The sequence below is a fragment of the Eutrigla gurnardus genome, assembly GCF_963514095.1.
Source record: "Eutrigla gurnardus genome assembly, chromosome: 3".
Lineage (NCBI taxonomy): Eukaryota > Metazoa > Chordata > Actinopteri > Perciformes > Triglidae > Eutrigla > Eutrigla gurnardus.
The window spans coordinates 26,690,000-26,708,973 of record NC_139917.1 but is presented as its reverse complement, the minus strand read 5'-3'; the positions used below and the strand labels follow the sequence as shown (position 1 = coordinate 26,708,973).

The following is an 18,974-nucleotide window of genomic DNA, read 5'->3' as shown; positions in this document are numbered from 1 at the left end:
AATCCATATTCAAAATATAACGACGCTGAAAGTTGCACTATTTGACTGTCTTATTTTTAAGCATAAAAGCAATTTATACAGGAACAATACAAAAATGAAGCCGCATCTGATCGAAAACAAATATGTTCCACAGACTCTGCCTCACAAATCTACATGGAAATATTAGAAATGCTCAAAAGTCAAAATGTTTTATTTGCCATTTGTTCAGAAAACGCAGGGTCATTCTGTACATTGAAATTTTGACCTGGCAGGCAAACAATACGCAAAAATATACATAATAAAAACATACATAATAAAACATTAAAATAAAACACAAGAACATTATATAGAATATAAATATTGAGTATAATAGCAATGAGGGCAATGCTTTGGCTTTCCCCCTTGTTAAAGGCTTCTTACTATGAGAGACATGATCTTAGATACACACACTATTGTCTGCTCCAGAACAATACTGTCTGTTGCATTATATTTATTTGACTACATAAGGGCTTTCTGTATTTGTGTGCTCTTCCTTCTGGTTTGAGGTGGGCGACACGATGCTACGTTTCCCCCTGGACCACCAGATTGGACAATATTGGATAGTTGGGTTATGTTTCCACTGAGACAATACAAACATCCCATGTTAGAAAGAAGATTATGTTGTGTAAAACATGTCGTGATCAAATATGGACGGTGCAGCTGCAGCTTCACGGCTGGTTGTCTAAATGCGGCTGTCGGTGTTCTCTGAGCCCGAGCGAGAGTACGGAGACAAAATATAGCCATCAGTCCACGCTCCATCTCTTAATCCCCTCTGCAGAAACATGCACACGTCCACACATTACCTCAGCAGAGTCCCTGCTGTGCACCAGAGTGAGCAGACGCTCAGGTTAGTGGCGGAAGCATGTTATCTCTGATGTGGCACTTTATTACCACGGAACTGTAGGGTGAGGCTTTTATACGAGGCTCCAGCAGGAAGGAGCCGTCTGCTTTACTGTCATCTTTCATGTAGTTAGTTCTTCTTACGATGATGCCAGAGCCTCGCTGTGACTCAGACCGGTCAACCTTTTAATTCGGGACACTTTGAATGCAACATTGCAGGTTCTTCGCTTGTGGTGAGGAGTCAAACCTTTTAGATGCATGAAAACAATAGGTCACAGTCGTTTCAATGCAACAAAAAAACACCTGTTGGATCAGTCTCTCCACTGAACACAAAAGGGGAATCAGTTGCAACTTCTCATCTTACTGTAACAAAACCCCCCATCTAACCGCTGTGTGTGGAGCTGACACGGTGAGAACTTCTCATGACAGCTGGGAGCTAAACGTTCGCTGTATCCAAAACTGCCTGCTGCGTACTACTGATGAACACTACATACTGCATTTGTCAGCAGTATACGAGACAGTTGAATCAATTTATTCTGCAGTATGTCAGGCTTAGCCTTTAAACGAGCCCTTAAAAACTGGACAAAAAAACCCAAATCATAGCATTTATTGCAACATCATCGATAAAAACCTCTTGAAATAAGACGAGTTCAACGAGGCAGACTTTAAATAGTAGAATGCAATCCCTCGAAATAGTAGAGTATATTAGTGTATTTGTTTTATTCAGGTTAAAACGGGTCATGTTGTCTCAACAACTTTCTGCCTTCCAGAGGCTGATCTTTCGAGCTTCACCCGCAGGCACTCGTGGAGCTTTTCAACGTCAAAACGGCAGATAATCACAGGTTCCCTTTAAAACGGACATTTGTGTGTCGTGATACTTCCACAAACCATCTGTCAACTGGGAACTAAACACCTCGATGAAGGCGGTCTCTAAAGAGGGCCCCAGCCAGCTCACAGTGGGGTGTGTTGTATAGCTAGCATGCGCTAACCTGGCTGTCACGGCCGTTTATTGAGCTCCTCAACTCGCCATTGATTTTCAGAAAACTGCACCTAATTCTCACCTCAACATAGAATGGAAATAGTGGGAATTGTTCACAGTAGGCTAATACTTAGAAAACCAAACAACTTGCTGTTTTTCTCACTTTTGTTGTGATCATGGACTGTGCCTTTCCAGCGCTTTGCATTGTGGGATACGGTAGACGGGACGCATACTGGAGATTTTTTCAAATAAATATGACATCCGGGCTTTTCATTGGCATGTTGTAGATTAAGCTTTTGTTGACATACTGCTTACTTCATGCTACATTTTGGCCAAATCAGTACAGCTAGTAAAGTGTGAGGTTTGGAATACAGACATTGTTCTACTTTTATGAAACAATGAGCCAACATCTGTTCTTATAATCACGACCATCTATGTTATTGTTTGTTTTTCACTTTTATTTTCAGACAGATTTTTGACACCTACACATGAATGCACCACATAGCTGAGAGTAATAACCCGATGAAGTGGCACAAACATCCGAATCGTCTCACAAATGCACAATCAGACGAATGAAAAATCATTTCGGTACATCTAAAGAGTATTTCTGCACAGCTGTTGACCTCATAATTAACAGTATTTCATTTTGATTTAACTTACCGACAGATCAACTATTCATATTATGTATTATTATCATGTATGTACCTGTCATGTTAAGCTACCAAGCATACCAAGCATGTGCCCTATGCCCAGTGCATGTGTCCATGTCGTCTAACACCCGGAGAGAAGCAGCAGTGTTTGCAGTGACTCCACACAGGACTACTGATTTAAACCTGGCCAGCAGCAAATCCCTTGATCAGCTTAGATGATGCGGCCTCCTACTTGTCACTGTCTCCTATTTATTTGGCTGATTTGCACCGAGTGTGTCCAACTGTGTCTGTGTGTGGGTTGGTGCAGGCATGCTCCGTTTCGCCTTTTATATGTCACGTTAAAAATATCCAAACTCTAGGTGGCTGCGTGTAAAAAGCTCCCCGTTTGAAGTTCCCCCCCCTCAGGGACTTTTTTATTTTAAATTAAGAAATGTACAAATTATTAGGTCGAGGTGTGACAAGTCTGTTAATACACTTAAGGCCGAGCGATTAGTGTGTCAAATCGAGGGAAGGTCATCACTGACGTCTGTTTTCACCCCTATTGTGAACAATCCGGGGTAATAGTGGCATTAGTGGACTGAAAGGTCACTAGTTGAATAGTTGTTATTTCTAACAACCGGAAAGACGGCCTATTCTATAAGGCTATGAGATTTGCATCACCCGTTACAAAGGCTCAGATGGGAGAAGGAGCTATCTGGTATAATACATGATGAAGAGTGGAAAGATATCTGTAGACATGCAGAATCAATAGACATCATACCAGCCCTGCTCTTTCACCGCGGCTGAACGGCAAGACAGAAACTGGGACGCTAGCTCTTTGGTTTGGTAATGCTCTAAGCTGCTAATGTACTGGTCCAACGTGATTATTGAAATAGAAAGAAATCTGGAACTGGCCTCCAAAGTGCATATGTAATATAAAACAATAACAATAAGTGATTGTACCGTATCCTTACGTATGCAGGAAGATTTTCTTGCAGTGGATTCATAAAAAAACTGTAAAAGGTTGTTTGATTTAGTGTCATTAGAAGACCATACATGCATCCAAAACCACACCAAACCTAATGGCTAGTGTGGCTTTAATTTGGCAGGTGCTGAGTTCTAATAACCAATCAATAATATTGCATGTATTGTGATGAATGGTTTCCCTGCTTGTAAGCTGAACTGGTTTCAGCGTGTGTTGGAAGAGAACTTGGAAAGCATTCAGATTCCAGGGAAGATGATTTTTTCGTTTGTGGCGGTTTAACAGTCGATACTCGGTGACTCCTACGCAGAACCTTCTACTGGTGACCCCAGCTTGTGTGGGAAGCTGTAGGCAGTAAAATGTGGCCACACACGTCTGAGCGTTGAGAGGGTTCAGACGATCGGCGCTCGAGGAAGTCCGAGAAAAAAAAGTGCTATTAGTTAGCTTTAAATAGAGACACATTGCAGAGCGGGATCGTGTGCATTTAGAAGAGGACGGCCGGGTAATTGGATTGTCCGGCTTTAGCTCGGGTCACAATGAAGTAACAAGGACACGTGGCCACATGATTCCTGACGCTGGGTTTTAACCAATCAAAACACAGCCAGCTAACACTGAATGCTCCAGAGAGGATGTTATGTTTTTATTGCTGGGTTTAAGCATCAGCTTCAATTTGTCTTTTTATTTGATCTCTTCTATTAATCTTTAGCTACCTTAACAGAAATAATTTTCAGTTTTCAGCTCCTGAGGATTTTCCACATTTCTGTATTATATAATATATGAGGACATTTGAATTCACAAGCTTTTTTCTGAGGCAAATTTACCGGTTTCTTATCTGCATATTATTTCATGAATAATGAAATGCATCATTTGATGAAAATAAACAGCAGATCGCATAAAAATGTGCAGTGAAATATTGTTATTTCCACTGTTTGCGTGTCAGATAAATCGCTGGTTTAAACACCTCAGGCTGCTTCGCCACGCGCCATTAAAGCATCACATACTGTTCTGTGGTCTCCAATGATTTCCTGTCTCCTCCTCCCAGCAGGGAAGGAAGGTCCCCGGACGCTCAGGGAGTCGATCCAGCAACATTTCCAAGGTATCGCCGCTGACAAGCAGATCGCTTTAGGGGCCAATAACAAGGTCACAGGTCACAGTGTTTGATAGCATCGTTTACATTAGCAGATCACTCTTTTACAACTCACAAGACACTAAATAATGCTTCAACATCACCTAATTAATTTTCTTTTTAATATCATTTATGAATGAAATGACTGTGGGTGATGTGGAAGAGTTGCTCGTGGTAATAAACCCACAGAGAATCACTACTTGTTGCTCAGATAAAGATAAATCAAAGCGCTAGTGTGTAGACTTCTGGATCTATTATCTGAAATTGAATATAATGTTCACAAGGATAATAATAATAATAATTCATATGACTTATATTGTGTTTTTTAGGTACTCAAAGACACTTAACATGAGATGCATGAGTGTATAATCACCTGAAACTAAGACCCACAACATGATTTATCGTTCCTATAATTCTTGTTTAGATTATGGAGTCATTAGAAAGTGTGTAGAGATGTTGTGATGTTTTAATACACTGCTTATAGTAATGAATTACTTGCTAATTTGAGTCTGTTGCTTGTTTCAGTCCAGCAACTCTACAACAGGACTGACTGCAGCCTCGAGAGCATCCATCACCCCATCTTCTCAGGACATATGCAGGTGAGACGGCTCTCTCTCTCTCAGTTTTACCCAGAAGTGCAGCCACTCGGGCAGAAATGTGCGACACCGAGGTTCCTTGAATATCTGCACACGCAAACGTTTCCTTCAAAGCTCCAGAGCGGCCACAGTTCTCTCTGTGATATTAACATGCACCGCTTAAAGCTGAGTGGGAGACTGACTTGGTATGGTCTGCTGCACCCAGAGGGCATGAACACAATTAAAATGCTGAAATCCCATGGTGCTCCCGTAGTGCCATTGAGGGGGAAGATCCTTCAGGTTATTGTATCCACTGGTGGTGTGTGAAAGGAAGCTGTGTCTTATAGCAGTGTGGACACACACAATGTGAGCCCCGTTTGTCAGATAGCATGCTGAATTCATTCCACGTTCACCATCCCCTATTCTCATCACCCAGCCGGCAATTCAGTCAATCAATTTTGACATTTTGTGTTCACTTAATTACAGACGCCTAAAGATTACAGAAGACTCAGCTTTCTTTTCAGTTTTTATTCCTCTCGCTGTGAGAATGAAATGTTGTTCCCTGACTGTTCAGTCGTACGTTACGTCGGTCTCTGAGGAGTTATTACTGGGCCCTAACCACCGCCAATGACACATCTGTCCCACCAACATGAATTCCAGTCAACGTGGAAGCTGGTGGGAATTTCAATAGATTCCATTTTTTTTTATCATTTTATCAATGACATTAATAGCCTTATTGCCGACATATAACCGGCACTTGCGACACTGACAACTGACAAGTGGGTGTGTGCACACACACACACACACACACACACACAGCCACACACACACTAATAACCAGTACCAAACCGGTAACAGTGACATTCAAAATGTTGTTAATTCACAGGAACATTACGTGCAAAAGCAGTGCTTTGTAATTATCTCAGTCCAAAAGTCAAAAAGATATCTGAGCTGCTTCCAGATGTTTGGTGAGAGAACACTTACCTCTCCCCACACACACACTTCAATGTATCCATATAGCCTAACCATAACACCGTTCATTTTAATTCAGTGTGGCTCTTCATGCTATCGTATGCACCACGATATTAATACGAACATCTCAAGCTGCAGCTTAAATTATTAATATGGCCTTGCTGTGCTGAGACATGTTTCACATCCATTTCTTCTTGACGATATGACCCTCCGGTGACGCGGCATTTAACAACCCCTCGTTATCTTTAGCGGGTCCCTCAATTCTGCTGCTGATGCTGTTATTATTAATAATTCTCATGAATGCATTCAGCCATCAAACGGACGTAATAACAGCAAATCACTGAAAATGTGAAAAGAAGTCTGGAATCAGCCTGACATTCTGGACGATGTCTCCTGGAGTTGATTCCCCAGAATTAAAGAAAGTGGTATCTAACGATTCCTTCACTCACATAAGATAGAGCTGAATAGAATTTGGTTTATGGCTCAAAACACTGACATGTTTCTAGAAAGAATACTCAGGATACTTTAAGTTTTGCTGTGAAAATTGTGACAGCGAGGTCTGTATTTTCACAGATGAAATCCATTTCACCAAACGTCTCTGACCCGTTAAGTGCGTAGAGTGGAGCTTCAACCCATTTGTTGAGTTAATGTCATCACATTCATGTCTTTTCCATCTCGCTTCACCTTGTCATCTCTCTGTTTGTGTGTGTGTGTGTGTGTGTGTGTGTGTGTGTGTGGGTGTGTGCTCAGTTCTCACCAGCTGACTCGTTTAGAGGAGGATGTTTCTGAATCGCACAAACACAGCAAGCACACACACACCTCCGCGATGACCGTCACCAGCGCGTCTCTGGGCTCGGCGGCTCAGGCGCAGAAGAAGCAGGTGAAGCGCCGCCACCGCCGCAAGAGGGACAGCTGCACCGCCTACGACTGCGTGGAAACCAACGGCAAACAGGAGCACAGCGACCGCAGCTTCAGCTCCGACCGCAGCGAGCACAGGGAGAAGAAGAGGGAGCGCTCCGCCAAGAACCGCAGAGAGCTCCCACCTCGCCTCCGCTGCGCCGGGGCCGCGCAGTCGGACTCCACCTCGGAGGACGAGGCGTGGCGCGAGGCCCGCAGCTGGAGCAAAGAGAAAGCCCGGAGAGTGCGGCGCCGCAGCGGGAGCAGCCGAGAGAGGGATGGAGGGAACGGGAGCAAAGGAGGGGATGGCAAAGCGGAGGCCATGGAGCTGCAGTCGGTGGGCTCGGATGATGGGAAGGACAACCAGCTGCTGGTGGAGGACAGCGGCCTTAAGAAGCGCCACAGCAGCGGGGCCTCGATGAAGAGAGACAGGGAAGGCTCACGCAGCAGGGATCAAGAGAAGCGCTGCAAGTCGGGAGACAGCTCCTCGCTGGCAGGGGACGGCGAGGAGCTCATCACCAAGAGCTACCAGGAAAAGGGGTCAGGGGGCGGAGACATGTCAGTGCCCACACCACAGACACACTGCCGTATGAACGGAGGCGCACTACGGCAGTACTCTGACGACTCTGAGACGGAGGTCTGCAGGTTAGTGGGTGGTGCACTATGAGTTCAACTCAAAAAGGGGGATTCTCTTGGTCAAGGATGCAGAAGAAGAGGCTACATATGACCTGTTCTTATCTGGTTGTATATGTCTGTGTGTGTAGGATCTGCCACTGCGAGGGGGACGACGAGTGCCCGTTGATCATGCCATGTCGCTGCACAGGGAGCCTGAGTTTCGTCCACCAGACTTGTCTCAACCAGTGGATCAAATCCTCGGACACTCGCTGCTGTGAACTCTGCAAGTTTGACTTCGTTATGGAGACGAAGCTCAAGCCTTTACGCAAGGTAGGATCACCTCACGAATGTCATCCACACCGATGGACTGTGAGGCCGTAATAACGGACACGATTTCTCTATTTCCCTTTAACCCAATGTTACCCATCATCCCCCGTCCACCTCCACTCGTCTTCTAGTGGGAGAGGCTACACATGACGAAGGGCGAGAGGAGGAAGATCTTCTGTTCCGTGTTGTTTCACCTGATAGCAGTAGTGTGTATGTTGTGGTCGGTCTACGTTCTGGTCAAGAGGACGGCGGAAGAGATCAGACTCGGGAAGAACGGTGAGTACTTTCTCTCTCGCTCTCATACCAGAGACACGCAGTGGGTTATGATCCATGAGAAATTAAAGGGACCATGGGGAGTTTTTTTACTGTAAAGCAATTTCTCACATAAAGGTATTGTGAAGACCTAACACACATTTCATACCTCAGTAAACATTTGCAAACCTTAAATTCATAAATTCATAAGTTCCTTTCGGATTCACGATTCAAAGGTTTTGTGTCACATGGTCGTCATACTGGTACCAGTGTTTAATTAATAAGCTGCATGCTTCACTGTGTGCAAGAGACTGGGATCAGTCTTGTATGTGAAAGGCAATATCTGGCTTAACTTAAACTTTGCTTTCTTAACTTTGTAAAATAAAATAAAACAAACAAAGGGTGTATCTGATACAGTATCTACTAAAAACACTTATGTACAATAAAGAAAAATCATTAAGGTCCAAGCAAAAATACAAATTAGAAAAATAGATCTCAGTTATTAAATTAAGGATAAAAAAAGTATATAAATGAGTATTAAAATGCCACGAGTTCATAAGCAGGTGATCGGTGCAAATCTTCCGTTATATAAAAATGTAAAACCTTCTTATGTCACAGTTGTAAGTATATAAACTATACGAACAAAGGTCAATATGTATTCCTGTCCTCTGCAGAGGTTTGTATCGCATCCTGTCACCTATTACTAACAATACAGGACCTTTGAAGCAAGGTGCTGTAGCACCCCTAGTGGTCAAAAACTCCACCGGGTACCTTTAACCTATCACCTGTTGGTCTTTACACCTGTGTGACTCTGGTGGTGGGATTTATGACGAGACATTTCCTATGTAGTCACTGTATTCATGTTTTCTCTACAGCTAGTGAAAGTAGTGACAGTATGTGTTGTTCAGTATAAACCTCCCAGTTTAGAAACGTACTGTGATGATGTCATCTCTGCACATTAGAGGTGATGACACTGGTTTCAGACATCTTCAGTGTTCTTGATTCATCTGTAATTTTACCCAGTTTAACATGCTGATGCACCCAAAGACTTAACATCATATCATTTTATCTCAAAATCACCAGAAGCTTTGTGTTAATAAGGCAGGATAGTGCAGTATGATAACGGTGGAACCTGCAACCCATAACACATATGTAATGGAATCAGGGCTGCATGTTTCAGCTCATTAACTGTAGACTTCACATGACTACAGGCACTTTTTAAGCAGTTGTTGATTCGAGACTTTCTTTGAAAATGAAACAATGTCTTAAAAAGGGCATGCCAACTGTCAGTTGTTCAATCACTTGACCAGAATTTCCGGTTTTCAGTGCAGCCTCTACTCATAATCTCATGACACAAGATGAAACCATAGATTTGAGAAAGAACAGCCGACCGAAGGCTCACTGTTACTGATAACCTACATAGGATAAGTTTCAATTCTCTACAAGCTCATTTGCATACTGAGCAAACTGAAACAAGCGTCTCAGGAAAGCAAGTTTGAAGAATGGAACATTTTCGGTTAAAAGGCTAAAAAATGCAAATAAAACGGATTGACGCTTGAAGAAATGTTGATGATTATGCGCATTTTCTCTAATAGATGCACACGTTTGCTTCAATTCTATTAGATTTTGTCACAGTTGACGTCATTGTTAAAGTGGAAGTAGAACCCTCAGTGCTGTTTTTCTGCTCGTCGTTGTGTTTGTTGATGGTGTGGTGTGTCGTGCTGTGATTATAGTGTATCCGTATCATCAGTCTCAAATGGTAGGACCTTATGTTAGAATACATAAATGCAGTATGCTATGACACTTCATATATTAAATTAATTGTATATAATAATAATAATACTAGCCGAACACGTATATTCAGAGGTGATAGAAATAAAGAGAAATTACACTCACTCTTGATTGCAGACGAGTTATGGAGAGTTTCACTTCTGAAGTACTATTCGCCGGAGGGTAAGCACAGCTCTGCACACACCGCCATCATGGTCCATCACACCTCCTGCAGGTTGACTAACAGCCGCTCCGTGTGTGTGTGTGTGTGTGTGTGTGTGTGTGTGTGTGTGTGTGTGTGTGTGTGTGTTTGTGCATGCACATACTCAGGTATCCTGGAGTGGCCCTTCTGGACCAAGCTGATTGTGGTGGCCATAGGCTCGACAGGCGGCCTCATCTTCATGTACATCCAGTGTAAGGTCTATCTGCAGCTGTGGCGCCGCCTCAAGGCCTTTAACCGCATCATCACTGTGCAGAACTGCCCAGAGAAGGACCTGCACAACCCTCAGGCCCGCACCCGCGCCCTCACCAACGGCATGCGGGACGCCGTGGAGGTTCCGGTCAGCCCGGCCCCCGTCCCGGCTCCAGACGCACAGGTGGACTCGGACATGTCGGTGGAGGCTGCGGTGGCGCCGGCACAAAACCCCGTCTGACCGACTCTCCTCCCCACACAACAAGCTGGTGTGAGCAGCGTGTGATTTAGACTCGTACGGTGTTTTTTTAGTGTCATCTCATCTGTGATTACTGATCTTGAGACACAAGAGACGGTTTAAATGTCCTTCAGTGATCACAGAAAGCTGAAGGGCTGAAGCAGCGAAGCACAAGGTTCACTGACTGTAATTGCAGTTTGAAATTAAATGCAGTTTGTTGTCCAATTTGACTGTATTATATGTGGAGGGAGGGGGGTGAAGCTGCACTGAAGTCTGGTGGTATGGCAGCTGATACTTGTGTAAAGCTTGCCAGACGGCAGCAGCGTGAACAGGCTGTGGCTGTGATCGGCATCGTCTGTTAGTATCCTTTGAGCTCTTCGCAGGCACCTCTTCTCACCAATATCAGCCAGCTTGTAATGGTTCCAGTCAGGACTCTTTCTATTGTTCCTCTGTAAAAGCTAACTTGGCACAGAGAATTTTTTTCGTAAAATTCCTTAAGAAATACAGTTGTTTTCCATCACGTCAGCTACCTGACATTGGAAGAAGATCAACAATCAGCTCCTTGGTTTTAGTGACGTTGAGCTGTAGGTTGTTGATTTCCTCTTTATATGAAGTCTCATCGCTGTTTGTAATCTGGTCGCTGACGGCCGTGTCATCTGCCAACTTCCCAACGGAGATATCAGTTGTGGGTATCGAGCGTGAACAGGAAGGGGCCTAGATCACAGCCCTGGGGAGCTCCGGCGTTCAACACTAGAGTGGAGGAAGTGTGGCTGAACTGATCCGCTTGTGAGGAAGTCTCATAACCAACTGCAGAGTGAGGTACTTTAGCCCAGAGAGAGAGTTTACCAGCCGGGCTTCATGAACAAACATGAATGTAGGTGTTGTTATTTCCAAGCCTGTGAAAGCAGAGACGGCATCCTGTGAATCCGTTGGGCTCTGTATGTAAACCGGTGGCGGTCCAGCCTGGCTGGGATGCTGGATCAGTATGGGTGTGAGCGCTACAGGGCGGTCGTCATATCGACCGGTGGTGTCTTGGAGCAGACAATGTGACAGCGATACGGTGGAAATGTCAGTGACAACATCGGTTAGCTGGTTGGCGCGTGTTCTTAGTCCACGACCAGGGATGTTATCAGGCCCAGCAGCTTAACTCGTGTTCATTCTAAGCAGGGTTTTCCTCACATCCTCTGTGGATACCGACCGGGCCGGTCCTCTGACATCACAGCTCTGTGTTGAAGAGATCAAAGAGGGGGAAGCCATCAGCAAGAGACGTTTGTAAAGACTGTAGTTATGTGATGTATTGAATTTTCTTCCTGTATGCACTTTCTCATTCTGCACTGACATGAGTTAAAGGTGTGAAAAGCCTGTGGATGCTTTTAATGGTATCAGTATGCTTCAAACTGGGGAATCAACCGTTTACGGGTAACAGATGGATGCTCACTTCAGAGCAGCTCGTCACTTTGAGGAGGATAGTTGGTCCACTTTGAGGGAGCCATAGTTGTCGCCAACCCTCACTTTAATCAGCAGGTGGACAGATATTAACTTGGCTTGGGTCTCGAGGAGTTTAGAGCATTTATTAACCGACACACTTCTACGTGCACAGCTGTGATGTTACCGATACGCTCATTCTGACGTCACACACACACTTCCTCTCTTGACCGGACACTTGCTGACGTTTGGCTGGCCTTTAAATACGGTCACCGAAACCCTGGCCAGAGTATTCCATGCAGACGGACAGCCAGCGACCTGGCAGCTTAACTAATTGATGCGATGGGAGACTTAGTGGCTTCACGTGTCCATGAGAACGCACGCACCATCTTGGCTGCCAACTCTCCCCGAGGGTCACTTTGGGAACCCGTTTTTGTGCATACGCTGCAGCGGAGGAGGTCATTACCCTGCCTACCTCCACAACTCCACACACTTGGCAACTATTCCGTAAAGGGTGCATTCACGTGAGAGCGGGTTTCAAGACGGCGTTAGATAATCCATGTGCACTTTGTTTGAAGCATACTGAGGCCTGAACTTCCCTTCTGGACAATCAGGTCTTCAGACACCAAAGAGTAAAGAAAAAAGTAGGGAAACAATTGTTTAAGCCGTGTGTTTAGCCTGTCTGGAATCTGAAAATGTAACATTTGGAAAAAAAAGTTTGATTTATTTATTGTCATAGGAGAGTTTTGAATACTTCTTAAAATAGCAAATCCCAACAGTTTGCAGTTTTGGGAGGTTCCCGATACTTGTACATTGATGTAAGTACAGCTTTCACGTTTTTAAACATTCGACTTGACACGCTGTGTGAGTGACTGATCGGTAAATTCAAACAAAAAAAAAAAGTGACTGTTGTTTACACTTGTCCATTTTTCTACAGGTTTAATTTGGTTTTGTATCAGTGTCGCAGAAAATCTCATTAGAGCACTAAAAATCTTTTCAAAACTTTTTTGTTTTTATCTCTGATTGGATGAAATGGAGTATTCAGGTGACAAACAACTCATTTATTTGTGCAATAAACAATGAATGTAGAACCCTTCACAGGCTGGTGTGAAATCACTTTTGAGAGTTTAGCACCCTCTTCTGGACAGTCATGGCGCAGCAGCATTTTCCCCCACAGGCACAAAAACACCCATTTCTCTAAAAAGGTATTTTCTGAAGCGAGTTCATCTCCACAGTCGGTTGTGCCGAATGGACGACAGGAGCTTTGAGCCAAATACGAAGAGCCTCGGCTTCAGTCCGACATCAGCTCCTTCTCATCCAACTGCTTATCTTCCAAGTCATCCTCATCTTCATCATCATCTTCCTCTGCGTCTTCATGTTTCTCCTCTTCGTTCTTCGTTTCCAAATCCTTATTGTTCACCTTTCGCAGTTTCAAATTTGGGAGTTTCTTCAGATCACCAGTCCACTCCCTGACGAAACGAAGGATCAGGAAATGTATATTAAACGTCATCAGAAATGATGTTTAGACATGAAAATCATACTAAAAGTCACTATTTTATTTAAGATCATTCAAATTGTTGTACGCATGTGTGTGTTTAGGCTTTTTTATCCATGTAGTCTAAGGAAAAATATATAAATATTGTAAGAAAGCAGAAAATTCACCACTCACCTGAATGTTTTCAGATGTTTTACATTAATGATGTCTGGAATCTCTGCGAAGAGGACAAAACAAAGGATGATGGGAGAATATGTATATAGTGTGTGTGTGTGTGTGTGTGTGTGTGTTTGTGTGTTTGTGTGTTGACGCGATGAGGACTCACCGAACCCGATGCCCTCATACTGCGCTCGCTCTCGCTCGACGGTCTGTTTGATGACAGCCTCTCTGGCGCCATGGAGACGACCCTGCCGACCTTTGATCCCGTTCACCAGCTCAATCTGCTCAAGTTCTAAATCGAACCTTTGGAGGTACCTACACATACACGAGAACACGCACACTAAACATCAAGGTGTCTGATGTACACGCAATTCACAAACATGTCTCCTGCTTTGAAAATATTTAGCACATTATAAAAGTGGCAAAAACTGAATTAACATAAATCGTTGACCTTTCGATGATGTCACAGGCATCTTTTCTGGTGTACGTCGTCTTTTCTGGATCCAACTGTTCCTGAAACCACAATAGCTTTTCACCTGCAAGTAAATAAAAGAAAGACAGTGTTTAAAGGAGAGCGAGCCAGCAAGTGTGTATTATATACAGTTAATATAAATAATGATAAAAGATGAATGAACCTTACCGATGCCGCTCAGACGAGTTGCTTTGTCACTCCTCTGTCTGCAGCACCAGAGAAAAAACAATTAAATGATTGAAAAATATTACCTTTACCCCATTAATTACAGGAACACAAAGTTTCAAATGTATTTATTTTTTTAATTTGTATTTTATTGGAGCATTTCCATTTAATGCTACTTCATACTTCTTCTCCACTACACAATTCAGAGGCAAATATTGTACTTTTCACTCCACTACATCTATCCATCTGCTTTTGTTACTTGGAAAAGAATTAAACAAGTTTTTGGTTTTCACAGTAAAAAAAAAAAAATCTAACATTTTGAGTGATTTTAGATCCAATAAAAAAGGAAAACCTGAGGTTGCGTCTAAAAAAAAAGACACCAAACAAGGCAAGGTAAACAGTTTTTAAGGTGAAATATGAAATATAAAAATAAAAGTACTAAAAAACGGCCAATCACACCCTGGACCACAGAGAGTTAAGTACTGTAAATATCTATTATGTACGTCGGTGATTTGTTTTGCTCACATAACGGAGTTTGTCTGTAAAGGTAACTTCTACAGTAGGTTTGACGTCACCGGAAGTCAGTTGTGCTCAACTGCAGCTAATCTGCTGGGTTTTTTTACTGTTTAATTTCTCCTCCGCGCACCTTTCTTTCTTTTTCAGCCGGATTTCTTCTCGGGCGAGGTAAGCAGCCTTCCTGCTGAACGGGTGAACCACCTTCTCCGGGGCTTTTCCTCTCTGAGCCTTCGGCTGAAAAACATGTCCATTAATGACAAAATATTAGCGAACGTTTAAAAGAGTTCGCTTCTGATTTCGTATGACTGGAATAAATGACTTCACACGGACAAAAATAAGCTACGACACGCCAGTCTTACCATTTTAACTGGTTGAGAACGCGCGTGGTCCTCCTCTGTTGACAACCAGACCGGAAGTGGAGCGGTCCGTCGTCAAGGTCCGTCCGGGTGTGTTGCGGAGAAAATGAAACAGTTCCTGTTTCAACGCGCCACCAAATGAGAGTGATTTAGTAAATTCAAATTGTGGATCATACCATATATATATATGTGTGTGTGTGTGTGTGTGTGTGTGTGTGTGTGTGTGTGTGTGTGTGTGTGTGTGTGTGTGTGTGTGTGTGTGTGTGTGTGTGTGTGTGTTATTCGGAGGGGATGGCGGTACCAGACTTTCAGGATATCAACATACAGTGAGGTGAGGAGAGGTATGCTCTCAGTCAAATTATCACCTGTGTTAAACTGTGGGAAATCTATGTAAGGTAGTTGTTGCCCCACATAAAACCACCACTGTGTCAGACAAACAGATACAGCACTTCATCCTCATCTCTAAACATTTCACACAGTATTTCCACAAACTAGAAATGACTCATGTCAATAAATATGCAATGGATAGAAGGGCAGTTGAGAATAGCACAGACATAATTAGGCCTACAAATGATTATCTGTGTTTATTGATGCAGTGATATTGATGAATCCATATCAAAGCGCTCCAGTGAGACTCGTTGACCCCAGTCAGTTTCCTCCGGGAAGAATGAACTAATCCATAATAATAAAGAAATGTCTCAGTTTGGGGTGGAAAAGCTTGACTTCCATTCAGAGTGGACTGACCTGAAGCACATTGATCCAACACCTCTGGGATGAACTGAAAGATTATCGCCCAACCCGGGTCATAAATATAGACAATGAAGGCAATGTGGTTCCACTGGGGCCCATAAAGAAAACAGGACCAAATACAAGCGTGTTCAGAACTCTAATTATTTTTTGATTGACTGCCTTTTGCTATAGAAGCCCCCCAAAAGGCAAACGCATCTCCATCATGGTTTTCTTTTCTTTCTTTTTTGGGGGGTTAAATAGTCATTCTCTATAACAAAATAACAAAGCTATTCTACATAATGATGTTATCCAATGTCAAGTCTGATCATGTAACAAGATGATAGAATGGTGTGTGTGTGTGTGTGAGATTCATAACTAGTGATGTCCTGATGCTCCTGTGGCATAACGGGAAAGCAGATCCCTGCAGCCAGATTACCAAATGTTGTGGAAAGCGTTCCCAGAAGAGTGGCGGCTCACCGGGAGCCGATCCGGCCTCATGACGTGTCACCGTACTTCTCGCTATCAAGTGGGTCTTTATCTCTCTTTTGTGCAACAGGATATTTCATGTGCCTCTGCAGTGAACTCCGTTTCTTCAGAAATCCTAAGCAATACAAGCAGGGGGAAAAAAACACTTCCAAGGAAGGAGACACATGATATTTTTCATTTTCACTCAAAGAAATAAAATCCCCACATCTTTCTGGGAAATGATGATGTAGCAATATGTAACAAAAATATCAAAATCCTTCACAAACAAAAGGATAGAAGTTCATATCAAAAATAACTCAAAGATTGTCATGAATGACTGAAATATTAATTTATATGACATTATTAGATTGTTAATACTGACACCTAAATGTGTGAGCGGAAACCTACTGTTAAAGTTGCTCAAGCTGGAGCAATTTTTGAGGGCTTATTCTTAGTCCAGTGGTTCTCAACCTCGGGGTCGTCCGCCTGAAAGGGTCACAGAATAAATCTGATTGATGGGAGGAAGTGAGGAAAAGCAGTATTCGGTTTAGAGGAGATCTCACTAATTGGTAGAACTGCAAACTCATGATTAACGAGGCAAAACGGACACAGAGGTATAAAGTTTCATGGAGTACTTTTCCAGAACGCCACCACCAAACTCACGGTAATAATGAAAGTGACACCCGACGGGCTGACTCAGATCTTATGACTCACTTGCATAAAGAAATGTTTTGATGAAGCAAAGGCCGTCACGGTTACTCAAACGACTCCTTTGTCACAGTCGGGAATTACAGACAGAGATTCTTCAGAAAAAAAAACGTCATACACTTATGGTTTTCCTCGAGGCGAAAAGTTTTAAAACTACATCCATTAAAGCCTCCAGTCATGCGATGAGCTCAGAGATGGCCTACTCATAGTGTCATTTCTGTAAAGCCACGCTGTTTATGTCTTCCCGTTTATGATTTATGTTGTCAATTTGTCTCTTTGACTTTTCGATTGAATGGCGTGAAATTTGGTGCACACATTTATGTCCCTCTCAGAATGAGTGGCGTAGCGCGAAACTCTCCTCCAGGAAGAGGGACGTCTGGAAGCCCCCGCTTACCCAGCGGCCTGACCCCAGACAAGCAGGAGGTCATCTGCTACACGTCGACATGTCAGCGTTGTAACTGTAATGCTGGTGTTTTCACTCAAATAATCTTCTTTTAGATTAATGTCCACACTGTCTCACACTGAACTGGTGTTTATTTTAACAGGAACCTTTAGATTAGCTGAGTTTTCTAAGTGTTGCCTAATCGTCTTCAGGGAGAGCTGACAACCGGAGTTTAGAGGAAGTGGCTGTTCATGGTAGTACATGGCTGTACATGGCAGTACATGGCAGTACATGGCTGTACATGGTAGTACATGGCAGTACATGGCAGTACATGGCAGTACATGGCTGTACATGGTAGTACATGGCTGTACATGGTAGTACATGGCAGTACATGGCAGTACATGGCAGTACATGGCTGTACATGGTAGTACATGGCTGTACATGGTAGTACATGGCGGTACATGGCAGTACATGGTAGTACATGGCAGTACATGGCAGTACATGGCAGTACATGGCTGTACATGGTAGTACATGGCTGTACATGGTAGTACATGGCAGTACATGGCAGTACATGGCAGTACATGGCAGTACATGGCGGTACATGGCAGTACATGGTAGTACATGGCAGTACATGGCTGTACATGGCTGTACATGGCAGTACATGGCAGTACATGGCTGTACATGGCTGTACATGGTAGTACATGGCGGTACATGGCAGTACATGGTAGTACATGGCGGTACATGGTGGTACATGGTAGTACATGGCAGTACATGGCTGTACATGGCAGTACATTGCAGTACATGGCTGTACATGGCTGTACATGGTAGTACATGGCGGTACATGGCAGTACATGGTAGTACATGGCGGTACATGGTGGTACATGGTAGTACATGGCAGTACATGGCTGTACATGGTAGTACATGGCAGTACATGGCTGTACATGGTAGTACATGGCTGTACATGGCAGTACATGGTAGTACATGGCTGTACATGGCTGTACATGGCAGTACATGGCAGTACATGGCAGTACATGGCTGTACATGGCAGTACATGGCAGTACATGGCTGTACATGGCAGTATATGGCAGTACATGGCAGTACATGGCTGTACATGGCAGTACATGGCAGTACATGGCTATACATGGTAGTACATGGCAGTACATGGCTGTACATGGCAGTACATGGCGGTACATAGCAGTACATGGTGGTACATGGTAGTACATGGCAGTACATAGCAGTACATGGCAGCACATGGCTGTACATGGCAGTACATGGCAGTACATGGTGGTGCATGGTAGTACATGGCAGTACATGGCAGTACATGGCTGTACATGGTAGTACATGGTGGTACATGGCAGTACATGGCTGTACATGGTAGTACATGGTGGTACATGGCAGTACATGGCAGTACATGGCTGTACATGGTGGTACATGGTAGTACATGGTGGTACATGGCAGTACATGGCAGTA

The 18,974-nt window shown here is 43.6% G+C and overlaps 2 protein-coding genes across 4 annotated transcripts in view; one reads left to right on the top strand and one right to left on the bottom strand.

Moving 5' to 3' along the window:
* The window catches only part of marchf1 (membrane-associated ring finger (C3HC4) 1), a 14,681-nt gene extending 1,780 nt beyond the window's left edge, over positions 1-12,901 (top strand). The window contains exons 2-8 of one of the 3 annotated variants that reach the window (XM_084005416.1): positions 4,494-4,544; positions 5,100-5,173; positions 6,872-7,663; positions 7,783-7,963; positions 8,092-8,236; positions 10,121-10,165; positions 10,313-12,901. In XM_084005416.1, the coding sequence (XP_083861542.1) occupies positions 4,494-4,544; positions 5,100-5,173; positions 6,872-7,663; positions 7,783-7,963; positions 8,092-8,236; positions 10,121-10,165; positions 10,313-10,635 (1,611 nt within the window). In that variant the 3' untranslated portion in view covers positions 10,636-12,901. Of the gene's footprint in view, positions 1-4,490; positions 4,545-5,099; positions 5,174-6,871; positions 7,664-7,782; positions 7,964-8,091; positions 8,237-10,120; positions 10,166-10,312 lie in introns of all 3 variants that reach the window. The other 2 variants (XM_084005415.1, XM_084005417.1) reach the window with 2 other exon arrangements.
* A 202-nt stretch (positions 12,902-13,103) lies between these two features.
* tma16 (translation machinery associated 16 homolog) lies at positions 13,104-15,353 on the bottom strand. Its single transcript, XM_084005418.1, has 7 exons — positions 15,224-15,353; positions 14,995-15,098; positions 14,352-14,389; positions 14,163-14,247; positions 13,878-14,026; positions 13,727-13,769; positions 13,104-13,526 (listed from the first exon to the last, which is right to left on the bottom strand). Exons 1-7 carry the CDS (start codon positions 15,224-15,226, stop codon positions 13,349-13,351), a joined length of 600 nt encoding a protein of 199 aa, XP_083861544.1. The 5' UTR covers positions 15,227-15,353; the 3' UTR covers positions 13,104-13,348.
* Positions 15,354-18,974: the final 3,621 nt, after the last annotated feature.